General features: G+C 36.3%; 1 protein-coding gene across 1 annotated transcript in view; it reads left to right on the top strand.

Moving 5' to 3' along the window:
- LOC149778517 (uncharacterized) overlaps nt 1–18,066 on the top strand; it is a 192,779-nt gene that overhangs the window by 115,628 nt on the left and 59,085 nt on the right. Inside the window, exons 39-43 of the mRNA XM_089939397.1 lie at nt 5,345–5,398; nt 6,845–6,898; nt 13,949–14,002; nt 14,908–14,961; nt 15,521–15,628. Of these exons, the coding sequence (XP_089795523.1) occupies nt 5,345–5,398; nt 6,845–6,898; nt 13,949–14,002; nt 14,908–14,961; nt 15,521–15,628 (324 nt within the window). The remainder of the gene's footprint in view (nt 1–5,344; nt 5,399–6,844; nt 6,899–13,948; nt 14,003–14,907; nt 14,962–15,520; nt 15,629–18,066) is intronic.

Below are 18,066 nucleotides of genomic sequence, written 5' to 3'. Positions count from 1 at the left end.
GGAAAGAACAAGATGTTTCATAGATGCTGCCATGGCACCTGAATGTAGGAAACATGCACAATTTTTTTGAATTTGCATATTTGGACAGCAGTGATGTGCAAGAACCACTACAAATTTAATTTAAAGTTGTGCATAAAAATGTACTCTGTGCAGTATACCCTTTAAGTGCTTGTCACAATGTAAGTCATGCTGGGTGTAGTAACGCTTGTTACGACATCTGTTTCTTTTAGGGTAGGCAATTCTTTACTCACCTGGGTCCTTTGGCTTTACAGAAATAGTTGTTAAACTAAATTTGATTAGCACATTGGGCCCTGTAACAAGCATTCTGTAGTAGGGAAGATAATGACTGTTTGGATGTGGAAGCAAAACCTTACATATGCTGGGGTGTCCTAGTCACCCCTGTTCCTGACCGGTTTCATTACTATTGTAACTCATCAGAGGGAATAGTATGTGCTGATTCATTCGTTCAACTGATCACTTTGTTATGTCAGTGAGGGGTGTCACCAGTGACACTGGTTCAGCTGGTATAACTACTTGTAAGGTGATGTGACTGGTATTGTTGCGACTTTACAGTTGTAGCATCCAGGTTCCAAAATAAACCATTGTCCTGTAGCCAGGTTTTGGATACATAGAGAAATATGATTTAAAGAAGGGTATAAATAAAGAGTGTTTGTGTGATTTGGATTTTTAACGTACATTTAACAATGTTTCAGTCATATTGCTACGATGCCTGCAGTGTGACAGTTTATAGTGAAGTCTAGCACTGGGGCATCATACCACAGACATGTAGCATGATGTCCCACCCAGTCATATTATCCTGACACCAGGCCAACCAGTCCTAACACTAACCTCTTAATGCTGAGCGCGAAGCAAGGCAGCTGTTAGTACCATTTTTGTAAGTCTTTGATATGACTCAGCCAGGGATCGAACCCATGACCTCCCGCATCTGAGGCAGATGCTTTTACCTCTAGGCCACTGGAGCGGTCCTATAAATAAAGAAATGATTGCAAACTCTTATAAATTTTTATTTTGATTTACAGAAACTTACTTCTGTAAAGTTAATTTCTGTAATGCAAAACATAATACTGCCATACTGTTGTATTTGACGAAGAGCACTTCAGTTTATTATGAGATTGATCTTCTTTTCTTTTAAAGGTTTTTCTGCAGTCACTGCAAGATATTCTGATAAATGTGTGATCTTGACATGTTGCGCTCAAGATGCAGTGTTTAAATTTGACATCACAGTATAGACATTGGTAATTTATTTTACTGTGTAGCAGTTGACATTGCAGTACACACATTGGTAATTCATTTTGCTGTGTAGCAGTTGACATTGCAGCACACACATTGGTAATTAATTTTGCTGTGTAGCAGTTGACATCGCAGTACACACATTGGTAATTCATTTTGCTGTGTAGCAGTTGACATTTCAGTACATATATTGGTAATTCATTTTACTGTGTAGCAGTTGACATTGCAGTACGCACATTAGTAATTCATTTTGCTGTGTAGCAGTTGACATCACAGTACACACATTAGTAATTCATTTTGCTGTGTAGCAGTTGACATTGCAGAACACACATTGGTAATTCATTTTGCTGTGTAGCATTTGACATCGCAGTACACACACTGGTAATTCATTTTGCTGTGTAGCAGTTGACATCAAAGTACACACATTGGTAATTCATTTTGCTGTGTAGCAGTTGACATCGCAGTACACACACTGGTAATTCATTTTGCTTTGTAGCAGTTGCATAGCAGAGTGATTGCATAATATTTTGTGATGCAATTCAAAGCTGGTGCAGCATTTTGAAGGAAGATATCCTCAGAAGAGTGAAATATACCAGCATAATGACTATTGGGCCAAAACATCCCTGTTCACATGGGAGCAAAATAATAATAAATTAAGTTAAAATTGCCTGTACTCCCATTTAGACCAAGATGTTAATCCCTTACTGGCTGTAGAGTATGTAATTGGTGTCTCCAATAAAGTTCTCTATCTTTCCTAAAGTTAGTGCTACATCCAAGATTCACTAATTCTCCTGATTTTGTCAATGCTTGGAACACCATTATCCAAGAAGCCTCAAAACTTAGATGACACTGTACCACACAAAATGTCATCTATTTACTGACCTGCATGAATTATATGTGAGGCTGAAAGGAGATTCCAAGTGAGAATAAAAGAACACTTGAGGGATATCCATAATCACAAAGATTCCCCTGTGCCTAAGCATTTAAATCTGACCACAACATAGATTGTGTTAAATATCAGATAATAGAAATTAGTAAATTTTATCCAGAGCTCTCTTCAGTAGCACTAATTTTAGACTTCGGTGATGCCTTTCTAAATCTGGAACATAGCTTACTGATCAAGACTAATCTAAGGTACATTTGATTATATGACTCCACTGAGTGAGTGTTCTACAGTAACCAAGTAGCATTATTTCATATGTGCACAAACATCAGGAACTTGCACCAATAGCATACTTGATATTGATCCAGTGTACCATCCTAAATGATGGACTGTGATTATGGCAGGAACTTTTACCAATAGCACACTTGATATTGATCCAGTGTACCATCATAAATGATGGACTGTGATTATGGCAGGAACTTTTACCAATAGCACACTTGATATTGATCCAGTGTACCATCATAAATGATGGACTGTGATTATGGCAGGAACTTTTACCAATAGCACACTTGATATTGATCCAGTGTACCATCATAAATGATGGACTGTGATTATGGCAGGAACTTTTACCAATAGCACACTTGATATTGATCCAGTGTACCATCATAAATGATGGGCTGTGATTATGGCAGGAACTTGTACCAATAGCATACTTGATATTGATCCAGTGTACCATCATAAATGATGGAATGTGATTATGGCAGGAACTTGTACCAATAGCATACTTGATATTGATCCAGTGTACCATCATAAATGATGGACTGTGATTATGGCAGGAACTTTTACCAATAGCACACTTGATATTGATCCAGTGTACCATCATAAATGATGGACTGTGATTATGGCAGGAACTTTTACCAATAGCACACTTGATATTGATCCAGTGTACCATCATAAATGATGGACTGTGATTATGGCAGGAACTTTTACCAATAGCACACTTGATATTGATCCAGTGTACCATCATAAATGATGGACTGTGATTATGGCAGGAACTTGTACCAATAGCACACTTGATATTGATCCATTGTACCATCATAAATGATGGACTGTGATTATGGCAGGAACTTTTACCAATAGCACACTTGATATTGATCCAGTGTACCATCCTAAATGATGGACTGTGATTATGGCAGGAACTTGCACCAATACCATACTTGATATTGATCCAGTGTACCATCATAAATGATGGACTGTGATTATGGCAGGAACTTGTACCAATAGCACACTTGATATTGATCCAGTGTACCATCATAAATGATGGACTGTGATTATGGCAGGAACTTGTACCAATAGCACACTTGATATTGATCCAGTGTACCATCCTAAATGATGGACTGTGATTATGGCAGGAACTTGCACCAATACCATACTTGATATTGATCCAGTGTACCATCCTAAATGATGGACTGTGATTATGGCAGGAACTTGTACCAATAGCATACTTGATATTGATCCAGTGTACCATCCTAAATGATGGACTGTGATTATGGCAGGAACTTTTACCAATAGCACACTTGATATTGATCCAGTGTACCATCATAAATGATGGACTGTGATTATGGCAGGAACTTTTACCAATAGCACACTTGATATTGATCCAGTGTACCATCATAAATGATGGGCTGTGATTATGGCAGGAACTTGTACCAATAGCATACTTGATATTGATCCAGTGTACCATCATAAATGATGGAATGTGATTATGGCAGGAACTTGTACCAATAGCATACTTGATATTGATCCAGTGTACCATCATAAATGATGGACTGTGATTATGGCAGGAACTTGTACCAATAGCATACTTGATATTGATCCAGTGTACCATCATAAATGATGGGCTGTGATTATGGCAGGAACTTGTACCAATAGCATACTTGATATTGATCCAGTGTACCATCATAAATGATGGACTGTGATTATGGCAGGAACTTGTACCAATAGCATACTTGATATTGATCCAGTGTACCATCATAAATGATGGACTGTGATTATGGCAGGAACTTGTACCAATAGCATACTTGATATTGATCCAGTGTACCATCATAAATGATGGAGTGTGATTATGGCAGGAACTTGTACCAATAGCATACTTGATATTGATCCAGTGTACCATCATAAATGATGGGATATGATTATGGCAGGAACTTGTACCAATACCATACTTGATATTGATCCAGTGTACCATCATAAATGATGGGCTGTGATTATGGCAGGAACTTGTACCAATAGCATACTTGATATTGATCCAGTGTACCATCATAAATGATGGACTGTGATTATGACAGGAACTTGTACCAATAGCACACTTGATATTGATCCAGTGTACCATCATAAAAATGATGGACTGTGATTATGGCAGGAACTTGTATCAATAGCACACTTGATATTGATCCAGTGTACCATCATAAATGATGGACTGTGATTATGGCAGGAACTTGTACCAATAGCATACTTGATATTGATCCAGTGTACCATCATAAATGATGGAGTGTGATTATGGCAGGAACTTGTACCAATAGCATACTTGATATTGATCCAGTGTACCATCGTAAATGATGGGATATGATTATGGCAGGAACTTGTACCAATAGCATACTTGATATTGATCCAGTGTACCATCATAATGATGGACTGTGATTATGGCAGGAGTTATATGCTGATGTCTTTGCACTAAATGCTTAAAATTAAATTGTTTTGCATAATTCAGATGCCTTGAAAAATTTATTGATGCATTTTTAATCCACTTGTCTGCATAAAATACACAAATATGCTGCTTATTTATAATTCATGTGTTGATTTCTGGCTCATAATTTGTTCATTTTATCCAGATTGGTCATGCTTTGCTTCTGAGCTGAAACTTTTATTATTATTATTATTATTATTATTATTATTATTATTATTATCATTATTATTATTATTATTTTTATCCATTTATGCCCTATCTTTATGATCTTGTCAGTATTGTCATCTTAATTATTGTAATAATAGTTGGAAGAAGAGGAGGAAATAGAAAATTATCAATATTATTAATAGTACTGTTGTTCTTCTTATTATTATCATCACTGTTATTGTCATTATCACCATAACCATCCTTCTGATCATCCTCATGATTAACATCATCAACATTATCTGAGTTCTTCATTGCAGGGTTATCCTGGACCTCCAGGGCCAGTTGGATCACCAGGACAAGATGGTGATAAGGTTGGGTTTGTGTTTTCTATTTGTCTGTCCGCCTGCCTGTCTAGTTTTCTACTGACAGCTGATTCATTGTACTTCTCTATTGAAATAAATAGGTTCTTCTTTTATTGCTTGTTTTCTTTTTGTTTCAGAACAGTTTGTGCTTGTTTAATTACAAACCATCAACGATAACTGTTTTAAAGAAGAAATTTGTGTCTTAATTTTGAGCTAAAATTTATTCCCAGAGGGGATTTAAGTTTTGAATAAGTAATGAGATTTGGACAAGTACTGAGAATATATAAATTTTTTGAACTTTCATCTACCCATAATCTATGTTTATCTTTTATTTCTAAGAAGTCAAAAACATTGCTATGATAATGGAGGGTAAAAATTGGACGCAAAAGGTAATGCAAATGGTGTTTCGAATGATGAGTTACAGATGATGGTATTAACACTGATCAGTTACTATATAAAATCAAACTCAGTTGATTTGCTTATTTTATATATTTGTCACATTGCATTATTATCAATCAACATCAAAAATATGTCATAAAATTTGTATGTCACTGTGTCACATAGTGACAAACCATTCAGAATCATCACAACATTAATGCCAGTTGACATCAAGTATCATATAACATTTTTATGCCACATTGTAATGCTGATATATGATACACAGCATCATCACATAATATTAACATATCATGTTGTAAATTTTGCATGTCACATTGTGGCATAACATAAATCATTATCACACAAGGATCTCAAACAAACAGCCTGAAGGCTGCATGTGGCCTTGCCAAGCCATATACTGTGGCCTTCAAAATGATTGGCATCACAAGATGTTATGAGAAATAACAAAGGTGGTGCAGCCCTTGGGCCATTGAAAATGCCCTCATGCAGCCTTCCAAGTGGTTTGAGTTTGAGACCATTACTTTAACATAGCTGCTTAAACTTCATAATGTTATAAATTTTGTATATCACACTGAAAGTGGCATCACATTCTGCATCATCAGATAATATGAAACATTTATCAGCATCGGCTTATCATGTAATAAAATTTGTATGACACTAACATAACTACAGTATCATTACAAAATAATAACACCTCTTAGCATCACATTATCATGTCATGCAGTTTGTATGTCACAGTGTGATATTAAATACAGGATCACCCTTCAGCATAAATTTCATGTCACACAGTTTTAGTCACAATGTAACACTGTGACATCTCAGTGATTTATGCAAAGTTTTTTTCTGTTATGTTCTAAATAAAATCATAAATTGTTTTAGAAGTTCATTGAACATGCAATTTATTAATCTTCTAGACTAATACAGTATTTGCCATTCTTGCAAGAAAGTTATAATATTACTCAACTTATTTCATGAAATTTATTTAGCAGGCATACTAATGAAAGGTCCTCCAAATGCTTGTCAAATTTGTTTAATTGAGATTTATTCACATTTTAGGGTGACATTGGAGCACCTGGAGAAACTGGAATCAAGGGTGAACAAGGCTTGATGGTAAGTAGTCCATATTGTTTTGGTTTGCATAAGCTGTCACAAAAGGTGAGATGCAGCAGTCATAAGGTCCTATCATCTATAATTTGTTCTGTGTTAAGATCAAATGCTGAAGTCATTCTGTGAATTTTTTGCAGCTCTTTGGGAAAAAAATTAACAGTTTAGGAAGATGATTTTACATTTAAGTTGATAATAGGAGGTGGAACAAATGTTTTGGAATGGACAGTCCTAAACTCGAGTCAGTTTCATAGAGGATGTTTGAGTACTAAGGCTGCAGCATTATTTGTTCAACAAAACTTAACTGAGACATGCTTTTTCATTATCACAATATAAATAAGAATATTTTTGTGATGTAATGTTTTAATTCAATAAGAAACATTTGATATAATCATCTTATTTCTTGCCACCAACAACAGATAGAAGAAAGCTGAGTTGAAGCAAGATACCATGCTTAAGGGGTTTACCAATCAAAGTTACAACATTTACTTACAAGTCAAATCCAACTGTAAACTACATAGATCCTAATCTGCCATGGCATAATGTGCCAGCAGATCGGGATCTATGCTGTTTGTTCTACAGAATATTCCTAACAAATGGCAAATACCTAGATCAGCCAGTGCATTATGCAATGGCAGATTGGTGTTTGTGCAGTTTGCAGTTGGACTTAACTTATAAGCAAGTCCATATGGCAGATTGGTGTTTTTGCAGTTTGCGGTTGGACTTAACTTATAAGCAAGTATATATGGTAAAAGGTACTGAGATTTTAATCCAAAACCCTCCAGCTGCTGGTGAGACACTTTAGCAAGACATCTCAAAATAATATGCTTAAATCTATTTCTTAATGACTTTTATGTCCTTAATCTCATAATGCAGCTGGTATATATTTTTTTATTGCTTCTAATTGCAATCCAGTATTATTTGTTTGGCTAAAAGCCATGGTATCACAGTGGTAAGCATGTTGGATTCACAAACAAAATGGATGCAGGTTCACATCCTTTCCAGACTTGGCTGGGAAGGCCATCATTTGTATTCAGGACAAGACACATAACTTCTGTTGCCATAACAGATATAATCTTTCATGTGTTGATTTAACACCAGTCAATGAAATGGCTGTATTTCTCCATCAAATACATTTCCCAATCATATTAATATTAGGAAATAAATTCTGCTTCCTCAAAAATCCAATCCTCTCAAAAATACAAAAAAAAAATTTCTATATATAACATACAAACAAAGTAATGTAACTCCTTCAAATTAACTCCCCTTGACTCCAAACCCCCACCCCACCCCCACCCTCTTCTGGCTAGCTGGCCTACATTGTAAAAAATGTTTTATCAGTTTCAGTTTTCACATAAAACTGGCTACAACAGTCAGTGTAACTTTTGAGTCTGTTGGAATTTTTTTCAAGCAGTCCACCAATAAACTTAATGATTTTAGACAACTTAAGATTTTTCAAACTGTATTAACATTCATTTTGTATTTTGGGGTGTATTTATTCATGTTTGTTAATTCACTGTGAACTTGTTCATTGACTGGTGAAAATGAAATTAGAACACAAAAAGTATTAGTGCTTCAAAGTTGATGAAGACATCCACAAGACATGCCTGACATGCACAGAATGTTTTTGATTGAAACCATGCAGTGTCTACAGTATGTGGGAGTTTTACACATCGTTTTGTGAAATTAACTTGAGGGATCAGTGGCAAGCACCCTCTAGTGAAGATTGTACTTATAGTGCTGATGGCTGTTGTCATCTCAGAAACTGGACACATCATTACAGTATACTCTGCCCACTTGCTGTTGAAATCACAGATGTGTTACCTTACCAAACAAGCTAAAATGAATTGCTTCCTTGTTTTGATGTGTCATCATGCCCATCTTCATTGTGAGTTGGAGAATATGGGGGAAGAAACCACCAACTCCCACAATCCTTTAAGCAGCCCACTGGTTATAAGGCCCCATCTCATGTCTGTACATGGTCATAGTACCTGTAAGAGCATGTGCATGGGGTTACAATCTGATCTCATTAGCCTCTACAGTAAAACCTGTCATGAGCGACCTCTGCTATGAGCGACCACCTGTCATGTCCGACCACAATCTTAATGCACGGATCGATTTTACTATATAAACGCTCTGTTATGAACGACCACCTGCTGAACGTGACCAGCGACCGCGATTTCTTGGCAAAATATGCATTTTGACACTGCTATGAACAACCGCATCGCCAAAAAATCAAAACAGATTGACACCACTGACCTTAACTTAATCCTTTGTAAACATTAGAGCTCGGGATAAATGTAGTATGCAAACAAAGTGCACATTAAATAACACTATAGTTGAACAACCATATATCGGGATAAACACCTCTAACCATCATTTAATCCTTTGTAACAAAGATGGCAAAAATAGCAAAGATTGCTCTAATAAAGTATTTAAAAATAATTTGTCTTGCTACAGTACCAGTTTTGTGAAATTTACAACTCCAGTGTACGGTGTCATTTGTAAACTGCAGTAAACCAAACTAAAGTACATGTCACTAACCGCCATTGTAGTGCCGAAGTCATGTGAATAGCCAGTAAGAGTAACATCAAAGGGAGTAATGATGGATATACGCAGTCAATTTAGAGGTTTGTATTTTTTCTTTATCTGTATGAAAACTCACTAAATGCCGGTAGTCCTTATGTCCAAGTGAGAAATCGTTTGAAAGGGCTTCAGTGTTGGTTTGAGTACGTCGTTTGCTTTCCAGTTAATCCATAATGCCTGGAGGGTGAATGAGCTCATTGTCTTTAATACTAGTAAGTGAGAATCATTTCCGGATTTTTTAAAATTATTTTTTATTTCTTTTGTTAGTGTTTCACCAAGCCACAATCTGTTTACATGGGTGCAGATGGTCGGAACATTTGTTTATCGAGCTATAATGCTGTTGATTTAAATAAATGTACAGTATTGTTTCCTGATGAGTTAATTATGTCTTTTGGTTTCATTCATTGGTACATAATATATATTTATTCCACAATTCCCCAAAACCTGATCAAAACCTATAGTCTTTATAACATCAACACTAATAACAACGGCAGAATCTCCGCTGAAAAAAAGAAAAATTTTAACACTGGAAGAAAGGTTTAATGTCATTGAAAGAAATGAAAAAGGTGAGACCACTCGCAAAATAGCAGTCAGCTTAAGCGTCGGTAAAACGCAAGTTCAAAATGTAATCAAAGACAAGAAGTCCATTAGAAATGAATGGCAGAAAGGTGCACAAGCACAGAGGAAATATGCCACGGCACGATGGACAGTTTACGGAGATCTGAACGAGCGAGTATGGGAGTGGTTTTGTGTTGCAAGGAGTAAAAACATACCAGTAAGTGGAAAGTTGATTCAGGAAAAGGCAATAATTGAGATACATCTTCAGACCAAATAGCTGAGTAAAACATGTCAACAAAGAAGTATAATGGATTTCTTTTAAAAAAACAGTGAATAAGTGTATAAAATAAGATATATACATCATATCTAACTGTTCATTTTTTGTACATATTAATGTGATGTTGAAATATAAATTTTATTCTCGTTGTTTGATAGATGTATATCTTTATTATATAAAGATATTTTGAGAGGAATGCATGCATTATTTAACAAGATTCATGAATAAAGGATATGATACATGTACAGTGAGTATGGGTATTATTTTTTTTTCAACAATGCTAACTATTGACCCTGAAAACCAGTCCATTTTCACACACCTCTCATGAGAGACCACCTGTCTTGAGAGACCGCTTTTGGTTGGCAGAAGGGGCGGTCTCTCATAACAGGTTTTACTGTACTATATGCGAGACGTGTACCGGTCGCCCTATTCCATCCCAGCTGCTGACCAGACTAACCAGCTGTCCAGCCAATCTGTCTATGGGTTTATTGATCAGACATAAATGATGTAAGACTGTCCAGCCACTATCCAATCAACAGCTAAATCTGCATCTGCCAATGGTTTACTGACCATCCTATCCAACCAACCTTGCCAACTTGCTGACCTTCTATACAGTGTTTGCCATACAAGCAATGCTGTCTCTCATTCTGTTTTGGATATGGCAGTTCAGACTTTGCTGGTTTTTCCAGTTGGCAGGTTCCAGACCATTCATTTATACAACATTGTTACTTCCATGTGGTGTGCTATATCCAAAACATGGAAAGTATACAGGATGAGTACAAGGTCTCCGTTGAAGGAGGGACAACCTCAATTTATTGCCAGACTAAAACTCAGTTAAGAGACAGAATGTGTTCAAGGCAGCAGTCAGAGAAATTTACTACATCTTCTCTCCATTCAAGTACTGTGCCCCACTTATGTGAACCAGGCATTTGATATCACATTCTCAATGCATTGGTATCAATCCCACTTGGAGTCGTACCACATGAACATTCTTAGTTTAGATAAATGTAAATCTTTTTTATGAGATCATCAAACAAGTGTTTACTACCACAATAAAACTGGCGAGGAGAGTTGCAGTGACTTTCTCACTGCTGGATTTTGTGTCATTATGCATTTTCTGCTAGCATAAATACATGTAGTGATTACACATCACAATCTGCATCCCATTTTGATTATTGTTGATTGGGGAGTACATCATATGATGGCTAAGGCTGTTATGGCTTCTGCAATTTGATTTGGTGAGAAGTGATACCCTCTTGCACTCTACCTGATGTAAACCACATTACCCCATCTGTTTGGTGGGGGGGGGTGAGTTGAGATTAGGAAGCAGGCAGCATATGAGTTAACTCTTCAGCTCTCCTTGTCTGTCACTTCTTCATTTTGGCCATATCAGGCACATTATACAGAATGGAGAATCACCAGCAAAAAGCCAAAGACCAGAGTCCATTAGCGTTAAGAACATGCTGGGAGAAAGCCTTGCAATTATCAACAATGATTTGTAATCCTTCCATATGATGTCTGGTTGTTCGTGGTTTTGTACATTTAACGCCAATTTTGTCAGCACATATTAAGCTATGTGTGACAGCGTGTATATTTGGTGCAGGATGAAACTGGGAAGGACCCGGAATGAAGTACCCACATGTGGGAAACTACTGGCAAATATTTTCACATACCCACATTGGCTAAACAGACTCGAACCCATGCAGACAGAGGTGAGATGTGATCAAATTTGTGTAGGCTAGCACCCATGACCACTTAGACACCCAGGACTGGTACCCCTCCTGTGGTCACCAGACTAGATTTGATTTGCCAGACTTCTGTCAACCTCTTCCCAGGCATTGTTTGGGTGATTAAAGTAATTTTGGAAGGGCTGCAGATCTTGCTTGTCCAGCCCCATTGTCAGCTTTCATGACCGATGTCCATGAAAGCATCTTTTTACAGAAGAAGATAGAGCTTTTAAAGTGAGTGGTGGAGGTAGTTGGGAAGTTGAATTCACTTTTCTATCATCCCAGGCTCCTTCTGGAAAAAGAAAAAAAAACATAAAAGCTAATAGAAAACTGAGACCAGTTATAGAGCCAGTTTATGGTAAGTTCGCAAAAAAGATTTGTACAGTTATTATTGTGGTGGAACAAATATGCAATCAGCCCTGACCAACATGCACTTTACTTTCTCCATACACCTGTTCTCTCAAATGTTTCTTGCTTCATTTACTGAGATGTGGAGTACCAATTCCATGCCCTTACGTTTTGTTTGACTATCAGCATTTGGGCATTAAGCAGAAATGTTGGACTACGTAATCTCTCACTTCAGGACATTGTTCACAGCACAGGCCACATCTGTGGTGGACAGCATTCTGTTGAAACATGTGGTAAATTCAGCTCTGGCTCAGATCATGATTGACTTCCACATTCTTCCTTGTGGAAAGATCATTCGTCATTGAGCTACTCTGTCCTTGCAGTAAGCATTCCTGAGAAGATTATGGTGATCCCAAAGTTGTCCAAGGAACCAGGGTCAGCAGATTTCAACCAGGGGAGCCTTGCATGATGCAGAATTCAGCACTTCAGTGATGAAGAGGATCTTGACAGCCCTGCCACTTTGAAGGCAATGGAGGGAAAGTGGCATGGTTTCATCAGCTGTTGTTAAGACAAAAACTTCACTCCTCAGCTGGCATCAATTTCTCACTTTGCACATTTCTTCCTTTTCCTTTTTGAGAAGAAGTTACTCCCCATTACTGTAAAAGGATATTGCACCATTAGTTATGACATGTTCGAACATCATGGGCGAGATGACATTGGACACAACAAGACCTGTCTGATTTCTATTCCACTTTTGACCTATCCAGCCCCACTCATTCACCTTGTTTCCAAAATGGAAGTTATCTTGGGTCTTGACATGGCAAAGTTCACCTGAGTTTGAGCCCATTTTTGGATTCACTGAAGCTGCCATTTTATAAGACTTGTCTGAGCCCCTGTTTTTAGATTTACTGAAGCTGCTATCTTAAAAGACCAGCTTCTTGATAGCTCAAACTTCATTATACAGGATGAGCAGACTGCCTGCCCTGTCGATGGACCCAAACTACCTCCAATTCGGATCAAAAGGTTTGGTCATCCAAATGATGCAAACTGGCTTTGTCTCCAAGAACAGATTGCCATCTACAGGCAATCACAAAGTAATAATTTGCCTTCTTTCCTCAGTTGACCTGTTATTATTGGTTCATGCATTCATATGCTCTCTCTGATACCCAGAAAGTGTCAGTGGCACCTGACATTGGCTCTTCCTGCATATTTAGGTTGGAAAGCAAAGTATAACCTATCAAACACAGGGGTCCCAGTTGCATGGAAAAGAATAGCAATTCAGTGGTAACAGATAAGTATCACATAATTTAAATTAGTCTTATACCCCCCACCCCCTACTTGATAATTTTGGTTTTCAACAGACATATTTATAGTTCTGTCTTGACATATTATAAGATTGAGAAAATCCATTTGTTGTGCTGGTTTTGGATGAATTTTGTTATAGCAACATGAAGAAGATACCTGTATGGATACCATAATGCTAAAAAATTGTATGTTTTGTTATTTTTATTTTTACATTATTTGCCCCAAAATTTATTTGAAATTATATCTGTATTTTAGGGACCACCTGGCCCACAGGGACCTCAGGGACTTCAGGGTGCAACAGGACCTATGGTAAGCATTAAAAAGTAAAAACAAAGACAGATACATTGAGAGAAGGGAACAAGCACTACATAAACATGTACCAAACAGATAGAGGGGTAGAGACAGGGAAATACAGAAGGGGTACATGTAGACAGATCGATATGTAATAAATATGAATATTTATAAAGACTTATGTAAATTATAATGAAGAATGGAGAAAGAGAAAGTATTTAATATCAAGCGTATGACATTCACTTAGACTGCTAAGCTTATATGATTTGTATGACAATTTCTGTTATCAGTATTTAGTGTTTGTTAAAATGTGATATTCCATATCATTGATATCTCTCATGAAAGCCATAGTTTAGGTAAAACTGACCTATATTTTAAATAGCACCTGATAGATCTGCCAGAAAGGCTCTATGGATTTCTTTTAAAGTTTATATTAAGCTTATTATTATATATATTAATTAATTAATGATTAATTATATATATTAATTAATACTGTAGATTTCCAGTAGATGAGGATCACTTGGGACAAGGGATGACAGAAGATACTGATGATGAATTTATTTTGTATAAAAAAAATAGTGTTTTGTTCAGATTTCAAATGATTTTGAAAAGTGTCCAATAAGTCTCTAAGCTCTATTTTTCTGTTACTGTGAATTGATTTATTTATGTGACTATCAATCTTATTAATGTTTTGAGAAGAAAAAAAAATACATTTTCATTAGTATTCAAATTTGTGGATTTGGGAATGACCCTAATGCATCCACAGAATATTTATTGTTTGATGGCTCTTTGAATTCAATTTCATGGATTTGGAAGGGTCCTAAACCATCCACAAAATGTGGCTTGCAGCAACAACAAAGTCCATAAAAATTAGCACCCTATGAAAAAAATGACTTCTCAGTTTATGTTATTGTGAATTGCAGGGACCTCCAGGAACTCCAGGGTCTCAAGGACTTCAAGGACCAGTTGGAACAAAGGTACAATTTATATGTAATCAGTTAGCTTTTAGATGAATAAATGCAGGATTTCTTCCTAGAAAATATCACGGTCTTGTCTGTTACTAATATTTTACCTTTTCTGACTGATTTAAACATGACAAAGATGTAAAGACAGAATTCAGCATGCACCTTTAGAGATGTACTGAAGACATTCATTCCAAGAACATGGATGGTTTGCTTTTAAAAATGATATGAAAGCAGTCTAGTTAGAACTTGATATATCTGCCTTGAACCAGAAGAATGTACTTTTCTGCCCTCTCTGGTGAAAAAGGACTTGAAATTCTTTGGAATTATCAATAAAACCAGAATAGATAAAATTAGAATTTTGCTTGCTGGCATGCAAAGAGTTTCAGAAAAAAGACAATTTCATTTTTTAAGTTGTTTTGCTTGTTTATTGAATGAGTGCTTACTGTATTACGATAATGGCAGTGATAGTATAGATTTTAGTATGCACATATTTTTAGGTATGTGATTTTACAGTGCTTTTTTCTGGTTCTAAAACATTGCTCAGTATTCTATGTTTATTTGGTCTTTACAGGGCTCAGAAGGTGCAAGGGGACAACCAGGCTCCCCTGGTGTATCAGGACCCCCTGGGAATCCAGGTGGCCCTGGATCCAAGGGAGAACAAGGTGATGCAGGACCATTGGTAAGTATAGCATCTTTGCATGCTTTTCTGCCACATGCGTTAGCAAAAGGAAATGTTTTTGAAGCAGTCTTGATTTCTGGATTCATCAAACTAAATGTTTATATTATGCTGACCACTTGTATTTTTCTATGGACTACTCTCTTTTGTGCCATCTGTATTCATGTATAAGTCAAGTCTAATGGCAAACAACATAGGCCCTGATCTGCCAGCATGTTATGCAATGGCAGATTAGGGTCTCTGTTGTTATTTCTACTAATGAAACCTAAAACATTGGATAGACCCAGATCTGCTGGCACATTATGCAATGGCAGATCTGGGGCTGAGCAGTTTGCAGTAGTATTTGATTTAAAAGTGAGTATATATGGTACTTTAATACATATGAAAAATTGATGAAACAATTGTTCACGGCTCTCCACTGTTATAACGCAGTAGTCAGGGTCCATTACTGCCAACTGATTTATATACCAAACCTATTGTAATGAGAACTGCAGAATGCATGGGACCATGATATATTAAGAATAGTGTAATATACTGAACAGCTGGAAAGTGTTTTGTTATATAATGGTATTTTGAAAAGGAAACAAAGATATAACACTAAGCTTTACCTTGTATTCTTTCAACTCAAATTGCTATATATTGGTATAGTTGTATTCATGTGGTCCATAGTGGTACCACATTATGTCCATATTCACATTATAAACAAGCACATTACAATGAGAGATAGTGGTACCACATTATATCTAGATTCACATTATAAACAAGCACATTACAATGAGAGATAGTGGTACCACATTATATATAGATTCATATTATAAACAAGAACATTAAAATGAGGGATAGTGGTACCACATTATATCTAGATTCACATTATAAACAAGCACATTACAATGAGGGATAGTGGTACCACATTATATCTAGATCCACATTATAACAAGCACATTACAATGAGGGATAGCAAACCTGATTATATCTAGATTCACATTATAAACAAGCACATTACAATGAAAAATAGCTGTAATAATTACTACCCAGATTTTCAAAAAGAATTTTGAACATCATGCATGTGATAGGTACCTAATCATATAGATATCCGCATGAAATGAGGCTTAGAAATTTGGCTTTAAAAATAAGTCTTCCTGAACTTGATCAATGATTTCCTTATTTTGTGTGAGTGCGTGTGTTTGTGTATGTGTGATACATATCCGTTGTTACATTCATAATCCCCTGATGAAGGCAAACAATTTGTCAAGATGTTTTGGATTTTGTGTGTGTGTGTGTGTGTGTGTGTGTGTGCGTGTGTCATTGTGTGTTTGTGTGTGTGTGTGTTTTGGGATGAGCTACTTTTTAACATCCAACTCAAATATACATATTTGATACTGATTTTCATCTGGTTTTTATTCATTATTTAAATCTTTTGTGGCAGGTATTCTTTTGTATAATTCGTCTTTAAAACATCTAAATAGTTCAGGCTTTCTTCTGGCTTTTGTATCATTTCTTTGTTGTTGTTTAGTTTGTTGATATAGATATCTGTTTTGATTTCCCTTATGCTTTCTGACTGCTGGCATCTGATAAAAGTCTTTATATCAACACCTGTCCAGCAGGATAGATAAGTTTTCCTTTGGAACATAGTATGCAGTTCTGAATAAGGTTAACATTACTCTCTCAGATTTCTCAATACTTTATCAGACAATGTTATCAGCTTATAGTTCTTAGCTGTATTTTTGGCTTTCACCAATCTTACATGGTCATTGCATACAGCATGCTCCACTAATGCCAATTTCTTAAAGTTTGTAGATCCAGGCAAAATGAAGTTGTTTTATGATGATGGTTATGACAGAGTTTGCAGAACATAGTACTGAGGCTGCTGTCATACCTCAGCCAATGAAACAGCTCTGTACATTTTCATTTAAAGCTCTAGCTTTCTTATTCAAACTGCACTTTTCATCAATATCATGTTAATGCCTTCACAGGGTAAGCATTGCCTTCACAGGGTGAGCATAGCTCTCTCAAACAGCAAAATTAAGATAGATTATTGACATGTATGCATATATAGACTTTTTTTTATAATAAACTACTGCTTTACAATAGCAAAGATTTGTTTTTAATGAAAAGCTGAACTTTGAAATTTATTGTACTGTTGTTCACTAAAGGATCAAGTTGCCCTTCCCTTCTCCCATTTAGTTAGCTATGAACTTTATGGCCCACAACCATTAGAGCTGTAACATGTTAGTCTGTGACACCTCTTTTGATTGGCCAACAAAGAAACAAGGTATGTATAAACTTGAACCAGTCACCTTTAAATTCTACTTCATTAAGGTGTTTATCTGACAGTGTGATGGACAAAGAAATCAAAGACAGTTGGATATTCAAAATATCCTCAAACTGAGGATACGTTGCTAAAAATCAGAACCTTCAATTTGCAGTTTGCTTTTTGCAAA

The sequence above is a fragment of the Sinohyriopsis cumingii genome, chromosome 17, assembly GCF_028554795.1.
Source record: "Sinohyriopsis cumingii isolate HCF-2022 chromosome 17, ASM2855479v2, whole genome shotgun sequence".
Lineage (NCBI taxonomy): Eukaryota > Metazoa > Mollusca > Bivalvia > Unionida > Unionidae > Sinohyriopsis > Sinohyriopsis cumingii.
The sequence above is the reverse complement of the archived record's forward strand: the minus strand, read 5'-3'. Positions and strand labels throughout refer to the sequence as shown.